Genomic DNA, 19833 nt, shown 5'->3' with positions numbered 1-19833 from the left:
GGAAACAATTAGCAATAATTAATGTAACAGAGATATTTTAAATAATTTCAATACTTGAATGAATCTATAAAATGACTAACTTTTGGTATGTCAATATTGACATAATTATTTGTTGATCTTGATGTGAAAATATAAATAATACCTATAATACATACATTCATATTTTTTTATAATTAAATATCACAGTTGTGATATTCACACTTTTATTTTTTATTCATCTATTGTTGAATTCAGATCGTTAAGAAAAATTCATTTATATTAATTGAAACTTATCGTTCTCCTACAACATCATGAAAATATAAAAAAAAAAATTACTTGTAATGAACATAAAAAAATAATAAGAGATTTAATACAAATTAATCAATTAAAAATAAGATTCAATACATTATATAATTTAAAAATAATACTTTATGCTTATTTAAAAAAATTAAAATATATAATACAATTCAGTGAAACAAAAAAAAAATATCAAACTTGAAAACACATGTACTTACGTGAATAGGTAATTTTTTACTGCTGACATTTTTGTAAAATATAAAGAAAAAAAATATAAGAATAGAAAGAACGATGAGCAAGTTTTTAAAAGTTATGTTAATATGACTTATATAAGTAGAGAAAAAGTTTTTCTTTAAAATATATGAAAAGTCAGAAAATAAAATATTAATATAATAAAAATTATCTTTTCTTTCAAAATTTACTCTAATAATATAATATATAATATAAAACAATAATTCACATTCAACGTATATTTTGATTTTTAAAATATATATGGAACTATATATTATATAAACTAATTACTAAAATAATTTAAATATGTAAACTTATCTTTTCATTAAAAATTTAATTTAATAATATATAATATAAAGTAATAATTTTATAAATGTATTTTTTTATTCACATTATATTTTAGTATTTGAAGTAAATATTGAAATATAAATTAAATTAAACTAATTAATAAAATAATATAAATATGTAAAAAGAATTTATGAAAAATTTAATTTAATAATATATAATATAAAGTAATAATATTGTAAGTGTAATTTTTTAATTCAATGTATATAATATAACCATAAATTTTAATAAACTCTTCTTAAATGTATTTCATAATAAGTATAAATCAGATATAATTTTAATTAATAAACTTTAAAAAATATTGTAGTTAATTTTAATAAATTATAATTTAAGGTAATTTATAGTATAAATATTTACGTTGCCATTAATAACATAATATAATCATCAATTATAATAAAAAAATTTAAATACAATTTATCAAATCTAATAAAGATTCTTTAAATACAATTCAAAGATAATAAGTATGAATAAAATATAATTTAAATGAGTAAGTTTTACATTTTAAATTTTAATGTAGAGAGTAATAATTAAATGCAGTTAATATAAGTGACTTTATAGGTTATGAATTAATTCTTTAAATACAATTCATCAATTCTAATAAAAATTCGTTAAATACAATTTAAAGATAAATAAATATGAATAAATATAATTTTAATTCATAAGTTATACGTTTCGAATTTTAATGAATAGAGTAATAAGTGAGTGCACATAAGAGTGACTTTATAAGTTCTGAATTTTAATGCATAGAGTAATAAGTAAATGAAGTTACATATATAAAAAAACTTTATACATTTCAAAATTTAATGCATAGAATAAAAGTAAGTGTAGTCAATTTTACATATAAATATAAAAATATAGATATAGATATAGATATAGATATAAATAGATAGATAGATATGTGTATTAGCATCGGCCAAATGGTTAGGATAGAGATTTAAATCAATATCCTAAGGAGAAAGATAGTCATGTGTTCAAATTTAATAATTATTAATTTTGCACTGTGATAGAGTTATTGACTTTGATGGCGATATTTGTTCAAATTTTAACACGTGTAAACATGATAATGGGCATCATAAAGGAGATTTTTACAGTAAAATTATAAAATAAAAAATAAAAAATATCCAAATAGACTCAGAGTCTATTTAATTACCTAAATAGACTATGTCATGTAGATGAAATTTGGCCACTAGAATATGGTTATCTAGGAACCAAATTCTGAGTTGTCTTTTTTTTAGTTTTTTAATTTTATTTTATGTTTTTATATAATAAAATAAATATTATTATTTAAATTATATTTATATTTTGTTAAAATAAATATTTATAATATGTTATTCTATAAATATTTTGTTAGTTATATATAATAAAATAAGTTTTATTATTTGAATTATGTTTATATTTTTATATTATTTAAAAATAAAAAAATAATATTATTAATTTTAAATATTTTTTAAAATTTATTTGACATATTTAAGATGATAAATAATTTTTTTCTTATTATTTAATATAATTTTGATTTTTTGAAAATGATATTAATATTATATTCTGAAATTATATTTTTGGTTATTTAATATTATATTTTTAAAAAAAATTACAATAATAATTTATTTAATTTTATATATTTATAAAATAAATAAAAGTATTAAATAATAACCAGTTTATTTATTTATTTTGAGATATTAATCTTTATTAAAATTTATACATAATTATTTATTTAAAAACATATGTTATTAATATTAATAAACATAATTAAATAATATTATGTAGATATATTATATATATAATTATAGATTTAATATAAATTACAAATACTAAAAATTTAAAAGTTGCAATGACATTCATAAAATTAAAAATGACATTAAGAAAAATTTAAAATAATAACAACATAAATCAATGGCAGAAACTATAAGCTTTAGCGATGTTTTGACATGTCTTCCTTGTGTGACTAGGGGTGTAATAATAAGAACAATTTTTTGCCCGACTTTGTTGTTCTCTAATGTCCAAATCTATTCTTATCCTACTTGACTTAGGTCGACTCTTTGAAGTTTATTTCAGTTCTGGATTTGGACACAAAGTTAAACCAGTGTAAGTTGACTAATAGTCTTCGTATTTGAGTTCTCCAAACTGACCTTTATATACCTTAAAAACTCGTTGTAAGGTATATATGGGAGATATGTAGATGTCAAAGTTGTTGTGTGTGTGTAAGCATGAAGCAAGTACATGCGAGCATGGGATATGAACTTTTTGAAACTTGCCACTTGCCACAATCACACCACATTTCATCTAACCGTACTGTAAATCTTCTTACGAGTCGAATTTTTGTCGAATGTTGCGTTTCTTCGACTAAAAATTTAGTGCTTGTTATATCAAAAGTGATGACTCTATGAGTGTTCGCCTTTGACTGTGCATCTTGAATTGCTTTAGTTGCAACCTCCGAGTACATATGTCTAGCATTAATCATTGCATCTACTTCCCTGCTTCTGTCAATGAAGAACTTATTGCAACAGGTATATGTTGCTATGACCATGGAGCAAATTGTTAGGTTTCTGATTTTCTTCATGACCGAATTGATTGACTCCACTAGATTTGTTGTCATGTATCCCCAGCGTCGTCCGTTGTCCCATGTCAGTGTCCATTTTTCCTTTAGGATATTGTCCAACCATTGTGCAGCTTCAGGATTATTATCTTTTACTATGTTGTAATAGTAAAAGAATCTTGGTTCAATCATCCCATATGCTGAAAATTATATTACAAATTAAATTAATATAACTAGTTAAGAAATTGTATAAAATATTAATGATAATATAGAATACGTACAAAATTAAAATTACCCATATTGACTACATCTTTCTTTAGTGCAACATTTTTGAATCATCGCATGAAGTTTTGTACAATGTATCTAATGCAATAGACATGGACAAAATTATTTTCTGTCTCTGGAGTATGCACTTCTAACGGGCTCGTGACGATCCGAAATGAGACACAACCCTTCTTGCTCGGTTACGTACCTCTTTAATTTTTTTAAAAAAAAGAACCATGCATTGCTAGTTTCACCTTCAACCATAGCAAAGACATTGAAAATTATGTTGTTGTGGCCGTCTTGTGCAACTGCCACTGATAAAGTTCCTTTGTTTTTGCCATACAAAAATGTTTCATCAACTTGAACAATTGGTTTGCAGAAGGCAAAACCATTAATGCATGGCCTGAAGGTCCAAAACAACATCTTGAAGAACACATTCCCCTCATCAAGCAAGCCACCCTTATATGCTGATTGTGTACTCAATTTCCAAATGAAGTCCGGAACATATAGTTGCATTGCAAGCAACTGTGTAGGTAACTTATAGTATGACTCCTCCCAATTTCTAAAGATATTTTCAATGACATGTTATTTTCCCAACCATCCCTTTCTATAACTGATTGTGTAACCCATTGTGGACTTTATGTGGGCTAAGATGGTTGCGATGGGTGTGGATGGATCAGTCTCAATAATTTCACGAATGGTTTGAGAAATCATTCGTGATCCTAACTTATTATGATTTTGTGAAATGAGTGGGAAAGCACATGTGTGACACCCTTTAAGCTTCATTATTTCTTAGTGTTACTCTTTTGTGCCCAATATAGCGCGACATCTCTAGGCACAGTCTTTGTGAACGCATTTCACGACAAGCCTACTTGTGTTTAACATCTTCACCTTGTAAATGTAATGATTGACAATGTGAAATCTATTTATGGCGTCTTGCACTTGTTCTTTTGTTAGGAAGCGCTGACCAACAAATAGTATTCCAGATGGATACACTACCATTTCACGATCAAGGACATGGCCAAACTTAGAGTCATGTTCTTATATTTGACTGAGAAAGTCTAGAAAATGTGGAAGTGAGTTGTATAATGGTAATGGTTGTGATGGTGAAATATTTGAAAGGGGAGGAGGTCTTCTTCATCATCCTACTGTTGAGATATGATTTCATCTTCGTCCTCGCTAAAAAGATCAAATATTTCGATTGGGAGACCCACAACAACATGTTCTTTAATGAAAGTTTCTTTAAGAGGCTGAGAGGGTAGGGTTTGCTCAAATGGTTGGGAGGGTATTTCATTGAAGTCCGTGAATGGACTAGTTAAAAGTTGTGTGTAGGATTGAATGTTAGAATTCATATCATATGTTGGAAAAGATGGATTTATGATTTCGTATGTTTGATAAGGTGAAGGTGAAGGTGAAAGTTAAGTGGCTGGGTTACGTTTGTAGCAAATGTAACATATAATTATATACCTTATTGAAGTTAATTTGAATCATGGATGTTGAAGAGTGCCTCGATGTCTTCATCATCGTTCAATTTAACACATGTGTAGTTGCTAACTCCCAGGCCAAGTCTAATTGGGTAGTGAAAATATATGGTTGTCACCCTTTCATTTTCGTCTCAGTTGAGTTTTGTGTAGATGACTTTCTTGAGTCTTTGTAAAGTTACTCCTCTCTTTAGATGTACCAATTTGGTTGATGATGAGGTGAACGTTACTCCTTCATTAGGACATTGGTTAATGGCACCATCAGAGTGAACAATGATGTTGTGGGGTACAGATCAATATTTGATCACATTCAAGCTAATCAGGTAACTCTTCATATTTATTTTCTTATCTTTTACACATCATCTTAAGTAACAAAGTTAAGTTTATTTGTAGTTTTTATGGGCGCCATATCAAAAATTGCAAACATCAATACCCACGGAAGCATATAGAGATGTCTAACTGTGGGTTTCATGTACCGCCATCCTTTGTTTTGCAATTGTTTAATGATACCAAACAGATAGAGTCAAATTACAGTTTCGTCTCTTCCAAAAAGTCCTTTTTCCACCGAATAATTTGAATGACCTCCACAAAATTGACATGAGAGGAAGACAGGATGAAAATTGGGTTACAAGACATGCTCAATTGATCGAGATATGGAACAACAGACGTGAGCTGACAATAACGGGTCATCTAATGTAAGGCCCACTGTGTCACACACAAAAATACATAAAATGGTACATTGTCAATTCCATATATTTTCTATCTGTGTCACAACTACTACAAGATCCAAGAAGGAGTGACCAACAATTAGGGACTACCAACACATTTGAAATCGGTACGACTTCCACACTGTCGTACTACGAGATTGCATCAATTCCTCTGAACATTACGCTATAAGCAAATATAATTAACACAAGACATTCGTTTTCAACAACATTGAAGATTGTTTTTCAAACTTATTTGAAGTTAATTTTACGACTCCATCTTCAACACAAACTTACATGCAGTCTCTTTACTAACTGGATTTTATTAATAAATTTGGTAATTCATTAAATACATTCCAACAACTAGACCTTCATGATGATCCAAATCCTCTACAAGTTCATCCTAAAATCCCAGAGCAACAACAACAACGACGAAACCCATCACGTCACAGACGTCGCCTCCGTTGTGGAACTGACCACTATTACGGAGATAGTTAATTATTAATAGTGTTATAACTTTGTTATCATATTTATTAATACACTTTGTCTTCATTAATGTTACATTAGTAATATGAAAACGTTAATTTCAGAATATTTTTCTTAAGTATAAATAATTAACTTATAATTTAATATTTTATTTACTTTTAAAAATAATTTTTATTCTTAAATAAAATTTATTAAAAATTATAATAGTAAAGTTTTAGGATTTAGGGTATTAAAAATTATAATATTAAATAATGTCATTAAAAAAAAAATAATTTAATTAAAATAAAAATTTTATTCAAAATATTATTTTATTATACTAATATTTAGAAATATTAAGTCAAATTTACATATTTAAATAAATAAATAAATAGAATAATATTTGATATATTTATTTATTTTTAAAAAATATAGTTATTATTCTTTAGGTATAAATAATTTAAGCATTAACATTATTATCTAAAATAATATACTTATTATTTAAATATTTTAATTAATTTTTAAAAATTATCTAAAATAATTTACTTATTATTTAATTATTTTAATTATTTTTTAAAAATATAATTATTATTGTTTTCTAAAAATATTATTTATTATTTATTATCTTAAATATATCAAATAAATTTTAAAAAATATTTAAAATTAATAATAATATTATTTTTATTTATTTTTAAATAATATAAAAATATAAACATAATTCAAATAATAAAACTTATTTTATTATATATAACTAATAAAATATTTATAAATATTTATTAGAATAACATATTATAAATATTTATTTTAATAAAATATAAATATAATTTAAATAATAATATTTATTTTATTATATAAAAACACAAAATAAAAAAAAAAGACAACTTATAATTCAGTTCCTAGGAACCAAATTTTGGTGGCCAAATTTCATCTATGGGTCTATTTGGGTTTTTTTTTTTAATTTTACTGTAAAAATATCTCACAAAAGACTTTATTCTTTCCCTTCTCTAAGAGAAATTTCTCTATCATTTACGAGAAATCTTTATAAAAAAAATTGTATTTATGTTGTATTAGTGAAAAAATCAAAAAGTAAAAATAAATTTGTCGAATTGCTTAAGTAATATTGCTGTAAAAGGGTATACTGCTAGTTGCTTAACCTGTGTCATAAGGGAGTATTCATTATTCATTTGTCTATGACACATATCTCAATCATTATAGTCAAACTTTTGACACTCCTGTTATGAGAATACACGTTTAATATTGGTCACATGTTAAATTTTAGGTCTATGTCAGTAATTATGAGATGATAGTATATTAAAATAATAATAAAAATATATTATTAGTAATATAAGTAATAGTAGAATAATAATCAATTAAAATAATAAAAAAGATATACTAATGTACATGTGCACATTATTATTTGTATAGAAAAAAATTTGAAATTATTAACCTTATTTTTAAAAATGTATTATTTAAAAAAATTTTAAATTAACGTTTTTAATTATGATATAAAGAAAATGATGAAAAATAGTAAAAAAAGAGAGAAAACAATATGTAAATTTACGATCACTTTCACAAAAAAGATAAATGTAAAATAATAATAATAAAAAAGACTATAAACAATAAATTTCATTAATATTACAATTATTTCATAATTTTTTTACTCTTTTGATTCTTTATTTTTGCTAGAAACACAAAAAAAAAAAAAAATTTATATTTCATGGTGTATTTTAGAAGAAAAAAAATGAAACCAGCCCCATCTTTATTCTTATATTTTTACTTTCAATAAAAAACAAACAAATAAAAAAGTTCTTAGGTTTTTCTCTTGTTTCCAGGATTTTACAATATGATCCAAAATTCTCCCCCATTTCTATTTGTTTTGTTCTCAAATGTGATCATATAAAAACCAAGGAACACAAATTTCTTTAAACATTTGAGTCATCCAAATAAACTTTTGGAGGTAAAAGTTTCCTCCCTCGTAATATATTTTGAACAATCAATTATATATATCTGATCTCCTTAAAGGTTGAACCTTTTGATCAAATAAACATGTCTCGAAATACCTGTTTACTATATTGGCTGTGTTGTTGCTTTCTCCACCAGTGTCCAGTACGGTGATTCGTTCTGCATTGTTCTCCTTGCAATCAATGGTCACCTCCTTACGCCATCTCTTTCTCAAAAGAAGCTTTTATGCGTTTATAGTAAAATAAATATTTCATTAAATTCTTAAATTGTTCTTTTAACTATTTGTAAATAAATAAACATAATTTTCATTTGTTGACGTTAAAGACGTAGCTCTCTCTCCCCTCCCTTCCCCTCTCTCTGTATATAGTGTGGGGACCACTTACCAATTAAATGTCAACATTTTTTAAATAATACGTTATATCATTAATTCCACATCATCCATGAGGTGGATTCTATAAATAATAAATTTATTGTTTATTAATTCTCATAAAAAGAGTATCAACACCTCTTCAAACACATTGGTACCATAAAGATTATCGTGTTAATGCTTGCATTAAATGGTAAATACGACTAATAAAATTTAACATAATTAACAAATAATTACATTATTTAAGTACATTGATTAATATTTAATTTTTAATTGTGTGTATAAATATATATTTTAATGAGAAGGGTAGAATTCATTTCAGTAATCCTATACTGTAAAATATCAACCATTTATTTTATTCTAGTTTGCTCACAATGTACAGATTAAATCCATTAAAACCCATCTTAATACCTGCTTAATTTTGATCACACTGTATACTGTAAATTGTTTTGCACCTAATCTTACCGCGTTTATAAAAATAAATACAGTACGATGAATCAAGTAATAATTAAATGAAACGGCCTTTGAAATGAAATGAAAACTCACACCGAGTGCCTTTGAAATGACACATTTATTTTATTTTCACTATTCAAAATTTTTATTTAATTCTGTGTTGTATATTTTAAAACTACACATTAATTAATTACATATAGTTTTTAGTTTTTATTTGTTTAAAATTATATGAATATAAACTATTCGTGAAATACATAAAATATTTACTCCTCCCGTCTTTAAAAAATGGTCGTCTAAAACTGTGACATAGTTATTAAATATATATATATATATTTATTTATTTATTTATTTACTTTTATTATAACTTTCTTATTGTATTTGTTTTTGGAATTTGCTTATACAGTGAATGAATAAATAATAAAAATGGAAATTAAAATTTAAAAATGATAATCATCTTAATATTAAAATTATATATTTTTTTAAGTTCACCTTAAAATTATAAAGTAATGTTTATTAAAAAAAAAATTTCCCTGAAGAATTTTAAAATAATAAATAGAGGGAGACCTAATTTTCTTACAGGTTCCAATTAAGGTCATTATAAGGCATCTTATTACATACCTTACTTTGATCACATTACACACAGGATGCTGTTTGTCATCCTATCTTACCAAAAATAGATTATTTATTACTTAAAAGACACAATTAGAATTTAGAAAAAAATTATTAATAATTATATAATATTATTAAATTTAATATATTGATAATGTTAATTGTTATGAATTTTAATAAAAAAATTTATTATGTACACATATTAAAAATACTAAATTTTAAATCATTATATATAGAGTTTAAATTTAAGTTCTTTTGATATATATATATATATATATATATATATATTCAATTATTATGCATGTTAATATAATATTATATTATGATTATAATATTAAAAATATTTATTTTTTATTGTAATATACAAATTTTATTATATCAATAATTATAATATTTTATTATAAATTTTTAAAATATAATATTTCGTGATGATTTTAAAAATTAAATAATTTATAAATATGATTATAATGTATTCATAATATATATGTTTTATGTTATCAGTCAATTGAAAATAAATCCCTAATATATTAATCTGTAACTAGACAATAATATAAAAATATTTGATTTTATCAATAAATTTTAATTAAATTTATAATTAATGAATTAAAAATATTTTGAAATATAATAGAGTGTGGAAACGAAACATAGTAATAATAACAACTGAAGGTTTTGTGTGCAATACTGATATTGGTTTGATTTTCACGGGAAAAAGAGAACGTAAGAAGAGAAAAGCGGGAAGATGCGCCACGTGTATGCCACTTGGAGTATCCGTGGAGGCCGTAATTCATTCATTCATTCATTCACATCATCATATCATTTCTCTTTTGTTTTTCTCTCTCACACCATTTGCAAATACCAAATACAAAATAGAGAACACAAACTTTCTACTTCTCAATCTCAATCTCAATCTACCGTTTCGTTTCACATGGCGAAGAAGAGAAAGTCCGTGGCCACGCGCCTCGACGAAGTGGACCGTACCATGTACTCCACCTTCTGCAGCACCGCTAACTCCCTCTCTCACCTCTACACCCACGCCATGAATCAACAAAAACTCTCCTTCCAAGCCGGTGAACGTCACGCTCTGGTCTCTTTCCTTTCCCTTCATCCACGCCCTCCTCTCTTTTCCCCTTCCTCTTTTCCCAATTTTCATTTTTTTGATTAAATACCCTTTTGTTTTTTGTTTTCATTTTTTTTGTTCCGTTTTTGTTCTGTTTGCTCTACCGTTTTAGGGTTACCGCTTACGATTACCACTCAGAAATAAACAATTTCTGATTTTCTTTTCCGTCAATCTATGACTTTACTAATTCATTATTGAAGTAACTTGGCCACTTTTCAAATTGCGATTTCAACTCTCTAATTTGTTGATTTATTTGTACATCAAAAAAATTATATATCACTCATTTGTGTGTTTGAACTTTGGATGTGTTCCTTAACGCAGGAGAAATTGTATCAATGGATTCTTAGACAACAGCAAGAAGGATCAAGGGTGACGACGATTGATATAGTTTCCCATTTGCAGGTTTGGTTTTGTTGTTTCTGCAATGTTTTCTGATTTTTCTTTTGGGCTCTTTTTCGTTTTTATTTGTTATGCTGTATTATTAGTATTACTTGTTTCAATGGTAATACTCTCTTCCTTCTCCCTTTTCCATCCAAATTGTTACTGAGCTATTTTACTCCCTTTTGCATTTTCTTTTAGCTTATAGGTTCCTTTGTCAATTGCTTTGAATGTGAAACTGCAATTTAATAGACATCATCCTTAAACCATTGGTCTTATAAGTACTCATGTGTGTAACAGAAACCCTTTTAACTTGTCTCTCTGATTATTATGGACACCGAATACTATTAGTGTCTGCCTTTTTTCCCTGTTCATGATTTTTATTCTTATGCCTTTTGCCATGTGTCAATCGGTTTTTTATTGTTGAATTACGGCCAGAGAATGATTTTTTTTTATTGGGTCTTACTAACCGGACCGATGCCCTCGTTGGAGATGCATTAGAAATCACCGTGAAAGTGCATTAATAACACTATTTAATAATTTTTTTTTAATTTTTGATTTCTTAGCTAGTCTCCTTAGAGTCCTTAGATTGCTGGTTCGGATTTGCCTTTTCTTTCTTCAGGTCACTTGGAAATAATTTCCTTTATATATATGTGTGTCTGACTATTATATTATTTCAGGATATGCATCACAATCAATAAATCCGTTTTTTGATGTATCTTAATAGTTGAATATAGATATAACCATGAGCTATGTGTGTGCATGTAGAATGAACTTGAATATGGAGGAGAGGAGTCACCAATGTCCCCAAGGCAGAACACCCAGACTGCAATGCACCCTAACTTTGGTGCGTCCATACCCTCTAATGCATTTGGCACAACCATTGTAGGGCAGGGAATACGTACTGGGCAACCTGATCAACAAGCAAAGAACTCTGTGTTCTCAAATGCACTTTCTAGCCCCATTCGTCGCAGCCTTCAGCCTTATCATTTGGCACAGGGAAGCTTTCCTTCAAGTAATCTCATGTCTTCTGGGAATGGAACCCGGAACAGTGAGACGTCTTATACCAGTGGACAGAACAGGGACACAAATTCTTCTAACTCAAGTGATTGCATGGAATACTGATGCTGTCATAGTTAGAATAGGGAACAGATTAGGGGGGGGAGGTTCATTTCTGCAATTTGTGGTCATAAATGTGTGGTGAAAATTGTCAAAATTTATTGTGGATAGACTTCAATTTATTTGTGTAGCATTATCATCCAGTTTGAACCTTGAACATCATCTTACATATTAGCTGATAGTTCTGAAAAAGTGTTGGCCATTTCCCAAGCATATATATGTAGTCATTCTAGAGTGTGATATTTGCATGGGATTTTGCGAAGTTAACAACTAAAACAAATATTCTGATTAGTAACGCGATGCTTGTATGCATAATATTATTGTAGTGTTTTTAAGTTATATATGAAAGGGTTTGAGATGAGCAGTTGAAGCTCTGCATTTTGCAACTTTAGGTCCTTGACTTTTACTGCAAAATCTTGCAAGGCAAACCAAAAACAAAATGGATGCATTTCGGTCTATAAGTTTAGTGTGTTTGGAAAACAAGCCAAAAAATTTATAAATATGGATGCAATACAGACCTTACTAGTTACAACTAGGGTTGGTGTAGAAATTGTGGATCTATCACTATTCGTAAATTCAAATGCTCACTTAAAAGATGTTATTAAAATTAATTTCAGTGATAATTATATGGAATCTGGTCTACTATTTTAAAGTTGTCAACTAATACCAGTGATTAGATAGATTCTTTCAATTAAAACCTCTTTGTGTGTGCTTTTAATTTTGTAATTAATGTGTGCATAATTGACCTTATTTCAGCAATAGTTATTATTATTTTTTTAAGAGAGCTTTTAAATGGAGATAATCATTTTTCAAAAAGGAAATGGTTATCGAGCATGACATTAATGTAGACAAATATTTTCTTTTGGGATCCACTATTCTCAGTTTTTTCTTCTGTGGAGTCATTCATTGGCCAAATCTAGGTGAAAACAAAATTTAAAGAAAACTCCTGTATACTTTAATCGTAATATCTTAAATATGATGCAACCTGAAAGATTTTAATAATTTTGCGAGTCTTGGAATTTATAGTGCCGGTTATTACAGTTAAAAAAAATTATTTTTCACATTTATAATAAAAAAAATATGATTTAAATTACTTTTGATATATTTTAAATATATTTAGTTGTTTAAAATTAATTTTATCAAACTTATTAAATTAATTCTATTCAGTTTAAAAATAGTCAATAACACTTACAATGAAAAATGTTAAATAAAGAGAATATTACAGTAATGCATAATATATATATACAAAAAAGTTTACTTATTCTATTCATATATAAATTAATGAGTTTTGTTAACCTTAATACTAAAGGTGGATGATAAATAGCTAATAATAATAAAATTTTATTAAAAATAGAATTATTTATTTATTTTTATAATTTCAATACAATAATTATGTATTTTTTTCATAATTTTTTTTTATTTGTAGACTTTATTCAGCCTTAATAACTAAAGTTAACAAAATCTTAAATTAATTTAGCATTCTTAAAACTTTAAAATTCAAAAATAAAAACTAAATTCACATTCTACCTTAAAAAAAAGGCTTTCTTCCTTTTGTTGTTTGGTCCAAAGGCTTTCTTTGTTTTAAGAAGTTATTCAAAACATGGGATCGAGAATTGGGGCATAGTTGTCTGAGGCCCATATATAAAAGTCTAGAAGCAGAACAGAAGGAAACGTAAATGAAAGTGTCCCTTGACCAAGAAAAGAAAAAAAAAAAAAAGTGATTGGCGCCTTGGCCTTGAAATTTTGGTGCTCGTTTCTTTTCCCTCTATTTACTAACTTTCAACATTCATTCATTGATTCATTCCCGCGCGCACTGTTACTGTTCCTGTCTTCCGCACTCTCCCTCCGATTCCATTCATTCAGATCAGTTACCCCTCAGAGCCTTCTCGAAGGTTCTCAACTCAACCCTCCTTCTCACCTTTTCCTTCAACTTTTCCTATACTCTATTCATCATTCTCCGCCGATCAAACTTACGTATCCCTCGCTTTCGCCTTCTTTCCACTCTACGCCGCCATGTAATACAATTCTTCGTTTTGTTTTTATTGCATGTTCTGTTTCGATTTTTCTGTTTACTTTGTAATCCTAATCACCTAATAAATAAATTAGGGTTTTGGTGCGCATGGACATGTTATTTAGTGTTAGGGATTGTGATTCTAATCTCAATTGGAGCTGCGTGATTGACTATTAGATCTTTCAATCGCCTCCAACAAATCGATGATTGTGTAAATAAGGATGAAAAGTGAAACTGCATTTTTTTATAATTCTAGTGAAATACAGAAATATTGTTGCTTATGGTGATTTTCGTTCTCAATTGCAAGTTTAGAGTTTGTACGAATTTTGAATCTGATTTACTGATTTGTAGTGGATATAATGTCCGCATAATTATTCTTATAGATTTTACAACGTTGTTGGGTCTGTTGGTTCCCATATATGAAATTTAGTTGCGGTAATATGATCTGATAAACGCTCATCTAATGTTATCTGTTTGGTTTTTTTTATGTCAGAACAGTAGGTGCTGAAAGTAAGCCTGGATTATTTTTATTTGATGAATTTTCAGGTACTTCAAATTACCCTTTAGTCCTTAAATCCTTTTTACCTTATTGTTGTTTTAGATTTTGGTGCCTTCTTTTTTGTTTTTGGCCATTCTTTGGTGCTCTCTCGAGAAGGATAACAACAGAGATTATGTTTTTATCATCATTTTCAGGAAGCTTAAACTATAATGAAAACTGGTAGATCACTAGACAGCAAAGCTGTAAAGGCTTCTGGAAAGTGCAGTCTGAAGACAGGCTCTATTGGAGTGAAAAATTCTCCCAAGAGAACAAATAAATGGGATCACAGAGCAAGAGGTTATATTTTCCTCAATCTGTTGTCTGTATTAATTTAATAGTGTTTAGTTTCTTATTGTCCTCTCTCTTGATGACTTAATTTGCTGTGTCTTAGAAGAAATGCATCTTTTTATTTTCTTGGATGAGGTGACACTAGGTTTGTAATGTACAAAAATGTTCATTTGCCATTATGTTATACATTTTGTCAAATATAGTTAAATGCTTTTCTATTTAGGATGTGAGGGGTTGTTGACCGATAAAGAGAATCAGCATTTCCCATCTAAGGAACATGTGAGAATGTGCCCAGAACTTCCCAATGAAGGTACTTTTCTTACAGAAAAGAGAGAGGCTATTGAACTTCATTCTGGACAAGCGCTCACTTCTTCTGCAAAGATTAAGTTACAACTTTTTCCAATCAATGAAGGAACTCGGATAGGACTTGAAAAGGTCACATGGTGCTTTGTGTATCATTTGAAAAATTGGATATACTTTATATCTGTCCTAGCTTGCATTCTGTTAGTCTTAATGCTTGGACTACTTTCCTTTTCAGGATGGGCATAATCCTTATTTAGAACTTACACTTGGAGGTCGAAAGAAAATATCTTCAGTTCTTAAACACCTTGGAAAGAAATGGGGAAGTTCAAGGATAGCCAAAGGGGAGCCTGTACTCTTTCCATATAAGATAACTGGAAACCTATCTGACTGCAGAAGGTGGACAACTAATGATAGTGACACAACAGCCTCAGCTGTCCATGCTGCTGTTGGAAGCCCTGCAATTTTCCGGTTGAAGTATTATATCCAATCATCTATTATATGTATCCTTTTCTTTGTGAATATTGGTTGGTTTATAAGTACATAGTTTTGTAACTTGTTCTCTCTTTCAAGGTATGGCTGGTTCTACATACATGAACTTAGGTCTTTTGGCATAGCTTCCACACCAACTCCCCATGAACCTGGTGTACTTGGAGGAACAGAGGGAGGTAGTGATGCTAATTTAGAGGAGACTTTATGTGTTGAACGGGACAAGGTTGAGGTAACAAGCAAAGAATATAAAACAATTGATGTGGGCAATGCATCAAGTGAAATTGTGGCTCAGAAAATGGATAATGAAGCTACTGATCCTACGGTAAACTGTTATGTAGATATTTTGGTGTGCAATATTATAACTTACAGATAGTTTCATAAATTGCAGGCCAATTTTGTATTAGGAGACCTGGGTCTTGCTGATGGATCTGGTTACAAATATTAGTTTAATGTGTAATTCAAGAACATTAAAGTTATTTTTATGATGCTTTGCTTTATTGACTGATAGAATTATGGGAAATGTTTTGGAATATATGTTATAGAAATTTATAAGAGAAGTTCAAAAAGTGATGAATTAATTTTATTTATGATAGCATAAGCATAAAAGCACTTGGGCTCTTTTCATGCAAATAAATGTCTATATTTTTCTCGTCTATTACATGTTTGAGAAATTTTTGTTGGTTGGTCCTCAATTTTATGAATTTTGAATGCCAGTCCTCTGACAAATTTTGATATGTTAAATGCCTGTTATAACTAGGATAATGAGCCAAGAGTAAGTAGTAGCCTTCAACAGTCATCATTTCCATGGATTGATAATCTAAGCAATATAAGCATTGGGGGCCTTCTGTCTGAAGCATCATTACTTGGTGGACTTGATACAAAATCATTTGGCTGCAATTCTGCCATACAATCTGACTCGCTGGATGCTTTTATTGCTGCCCATCTTAATCATCCTCCTGTTCCAAGACTACCAGCTGAAAACTTGCGTACATCTATATTGGATGCTGAAGAAACATGTCATGCATTTCCTCTTCAAAAGTTATCTTCCTCAGCAGACGTGCAGACAGCTCGTGGAAAGGATTTTTTTGTGGCATGTAGTCAGGATGTTTCTTCAAACTCATTAAAGTTGCCAAAAATAGACAAGGTTAGTTTCTCTCAGTCTTCAATGAGAATCCAGTATTGAAATGCAAAAAAGTTTCATGTGGATGTTGTGTATGATGTAAAAACTGAGTATGGAACAAGTACTTTTGGTTTTGATGAGGAACATCTACTTTTGATCCCTATATCTTGGTCTTTAACTTTTCTGGAAAAATATGGAGGCTTCTGTGAAAGGAATATCTGAAGTTTCAACTGCACAAAAAAGCCTTGCTAATGCGTGTTTCTTTCATATCAATTGTATTTCTGCTTAGAATTTTTTACCTGTGCATATGCACGGGGCACTGTTACTAGTAATTAATACAATGACTTATAATATAACGTAGCATTGGGACGGAAATTGGGGTTCAAATTGATGTTGGATTAATATTATGTTTCTTTTAGAATACCATGGAGTTGTATGGAATGTTATCCATTATTACTCTGCCCTTAATTGTCTCTCGTGGTGTTGTAAAGGGTAATGGTGGACTTCCACAAAATCCTCCATCTGGGAAGTCTCAGACAGACCTGTCGCTTTCTTCACGCTCATATGATGATGAAAGAAGTCTTGGGTTAACAGACATCAAATGGGTATTTAATTTTTACTATTGAGATATTCAGTTTTTGTTATCCATTATCATTATTTCTGATTTAAGTATCTGAATGCAGAATGACTCTTTGGGACCTTTTGATCTTGGCATGCCAACTAAGAAGTGTATTGGCGGAGATGGTGTTAGCATTGGTGGATTTGTTAAATAGCCTGTAGCAGCTTAGATGCATAATTTGTTGACCAAATGACTCCATTTTAAAGATACGTTCTTAGGAAAGAAGAAAAAGGAAATTGTACATAATAGAAATACTTGCCGAAGAGACAAGGATTAGAAAAGGAAAGAAAGAAACGAGCCTGACAGAATACTGAGTTGTTCTAGTTTAAGAATCAGAGTTATTGAGGGGACTAATATTTAGCACTTTAGCATTCGTTTAGTTCCGTGTCAACTATCTTCAGTTGCTAATGTGCTGAAATGTAATTAAAATGATCTATGCTTTTTAACCTTTCATCTTACTCTGCAATAAGCTATGTTATGTGGTGCGAATGGGAAGAAAGATAAGTGTTAAGAAAATCATTGCTATTGAAAATAGAATTAGTTTCTTGCATTTGTAAATTCAACAATTTGAATGTCTGCTGTTTTTACGATTAGCTTGCATCATGTATCGCTTATTATATCCTGCAATTATTTGTTCTAAACATCCGCAAGCACGATGCAAATAAACTTGTGGGTTTCTTCATATATTTTCGTGAAATTTGACTATAATAATATTAATGAAAAACTTTTGAAAGAATAATGTGTTTACTAACGTTGATTTAAAAGTAGATTGTAAAAACAAATGTTTGAAAAAAATATTAAATTGGTATTATGAGGTAAGATTTTTATATTTTAAAAGAAAAAGTCAAGTTTTTACTATTATTAACTTACAAACTTCATTCAAAATTTATTTTATTTTTAAAATATAACAGTTAATTTTATGAGTTTAAAAGTAGCTACAACTAAGAATTATAGACATGAAAAAGTTAATCATCTCTCAAATAACGAAATATGACCAACATGATGTGTGCAGTACAAATGTTCTAATTTGTATACTTTTTTTTTTTTTTCATTTTTTATTATATTCATTATTTTTAACCTTCTTATTAATATGCGGAGTGTAATTTTCTTAAAAAATATATAGTGGTCACACACACACACACACACACACCATAAAATGGCCAAAAAAAGAACAATTATTTGGATTATAGCATTGTAGTGTAGCTAGGGTCTTGTGATGATGCCGCTTCGTCAAGAACATAGTTCCTATATTGTAATTGCTGATGAAAATAGTAATCCAAACATTGGTTTTCTAGTCTCATAATTATCGTTGACGGAGAAAGCCGAAGTTTAGTGATCCATAATTCCAAACATTTGAATTCTCAATCGTGCCGGCTATGGGAATAATATCCCTTTATTTATTTGATGATGTATGATACTTTTTTATATATCCTCAATAGCCAAGGTTCCATGCAGCTTCTTTTCTCCATCAAACGCTTCTATATTTTCTTTAACCACGTTTTTTTTGTTGTTTGGGTCTTCCTAAAGTACTGAAAAAGAATCATATAATTATTTTCTATCTTTAACCTAAAATAACATTTTCACTGTTCATATCTATAGACATAGTACATGCTGTGTTGATACCGAAACAGAGATAATTTGGAGTTTAGAGTGGCCATATGGGATGCGTTAACAGCACATACACTCCCCCTCGAAGCCTAAACGGCAACTTTGAGAGGTTGAAACGAAGCAAGGAACATACAAAGAAGGAATACTATTCAAAGACACATTCATCAAATTATGTGCACGCTGGAGTGAGGTTGGAAAAGGTGAGAGTGGTGAGTGAGAAGGGCCATAATAATATTAAGGCTTCAGCTGGTGGTATTGTTGAAGGAAAAGAAAGAGACAATAATAAGGTAAAGGGTGGCAAGAGTGAGATTGGAAATGTGTCAGAGAGATCTGAAGAAAAGAAGAACATTGCAAGCTATGAACTTGTCGAAGGATGGCCAAAATGGCTCGTTGATAATATCCCACAAAGCGTTTTGGCTAGTTTGGTTCCCAAGAGTGCCGATTCATATGAAAAACTTGGAAAGGTAAATAATAATATCTATATATTATCGATTAAGTAGACACTCTTTATATAGATTTTTACATATGCAAAACCTGGAAAGGTAAATTTATTGAT

General features: G+C 28.7%; 2 protein-coding genes across 6 annotated transcripts; both read left to right on the top strand.

The window, feature by feature from the left end:
- Positions 1-10504: 10504 nt before the first annotated feature.
- LOC113872709 lies at positions 10505-12612 on the top strand. Its single transcript, XM_027510468.1, has 3 exons — positions 10505-10771; positions 11126-11206; positions 11951-12612. The coding sequence occupies exons 1-3, from the start codon at positions 10613-10615 to the stop codon at positions 12305-12307; spliced, it is 597 nt and encodes a 198-aa protein (XP_027366269.1). The 5' UTR covers positions 10505-10612; the 3' UTR covers positions 12308-12612.
- A 1402-nt stretch (positions 12613-14014) lies between these two features.
- LOC113873094 (TSL-kinase interacting protein 1) lies at positions 14015-18222 on the top strand. Of its 5 annotated transcripts, none has more exons than XM_027511072.1 (9): positions 14015-14316; positions 14811-14858; positions 15006-15147; positions 15362-15573; positions 15677-15915; positions 16012-16252; positions 16688-17074; positions 17542-17655; positions 17734-18222. In XM_027511072.1, exons 3-9 carry the CDS (start codon positions 15021-15023, stop codon positions 17821-17823), a joined length of 1410 nt encoding a protein of 469 aa, XP_027366873.1. In that variant the 5' UTR covers positions 14015-14316; positions 14811-14858; positions 15006-15020; the 3' UTR covers positions 17824-18222. The 5 variants fall into 5 exon arrangements, with proteins under 5 accessions (XP_027366873.1, XP_027366874.1, XP_027366872.1 ...); XM_027511073.1 differs by having other exon boundaries at positions 14824-14858; positions 17734-17979; XM_027511071.1 differs by having other exon boundaries at positions 14806-14858; positions 17734-17979.
- Positions 18223-19833: the final 1611 nt, after the last annotated feature.

This window comes from Abrus precatorius, unplaced genomic scaffold (genome assembly GCF_003935025.1).
Source record: "Abrus precatorius isolate BTA unplaced genomic scaffold, Abrus_2018 Scaffold7, whole genome shotgun sequence".
Taxonomy (NCBI): Eukaryota; Viridiplantae; Streptophyta; class Magnoliopsida; order Fabales; family Fabaceae; genus Abrus; species Abrus precatorius.
The sequence above is the reverse complement of the archived record's forward strand: the minus strand, read 5'-3'. Positions and strand labels throughout refer to the sequence as shown.

Excerpts from the sequence above, each read along its gene's own strand:
- LOC113872709 (XM_027510468.1), top strand. The coding sequence starts at position 10,613 with ATGGCGAAGAAGAGAAAGTCCGTGGCCACGCGCCTCGACGAAGTGGAC. Across the intron at positions 10,772-11,125 it reads CCGGTGAACGTCACGCTCTG|GAGAAATTGTATCAATGGAT; the intron begins GTCTCTTTCCTT and ends TCCTTAACGCAG. Across the intron at positions 11,207-11,950 it reads ATATAGTTTCCCATTTGCAG|AATGAACTTGAATATGGAGG; the intron begins GTTTGGTTTTGT and ends GTGTGCATGTAG.
- LOC113873094 (XM_027511074.1), top strand. The coding sequence starts at position 15,021 with ATGAAAACTGGTAGATCACTAGACAGCAAAGCTGTAAAGGCTTCTGGA. Across the intron at positions 16,253-16,687 it reads ATGAAGCTACTGATCCTACG|GATAATGAGCCAAGAGTAAG; the intron begins GTAAACTGTTAT and ends TGTTATAACTAG. Across the intron at positions 17,075-17,541 it reads AGTTGCCAAAAATAGACAAG|GGTAATGGTGGACTTCCACA; the intron begins GTTAGTTTCTCT and ends GGTGTTGTAAAG.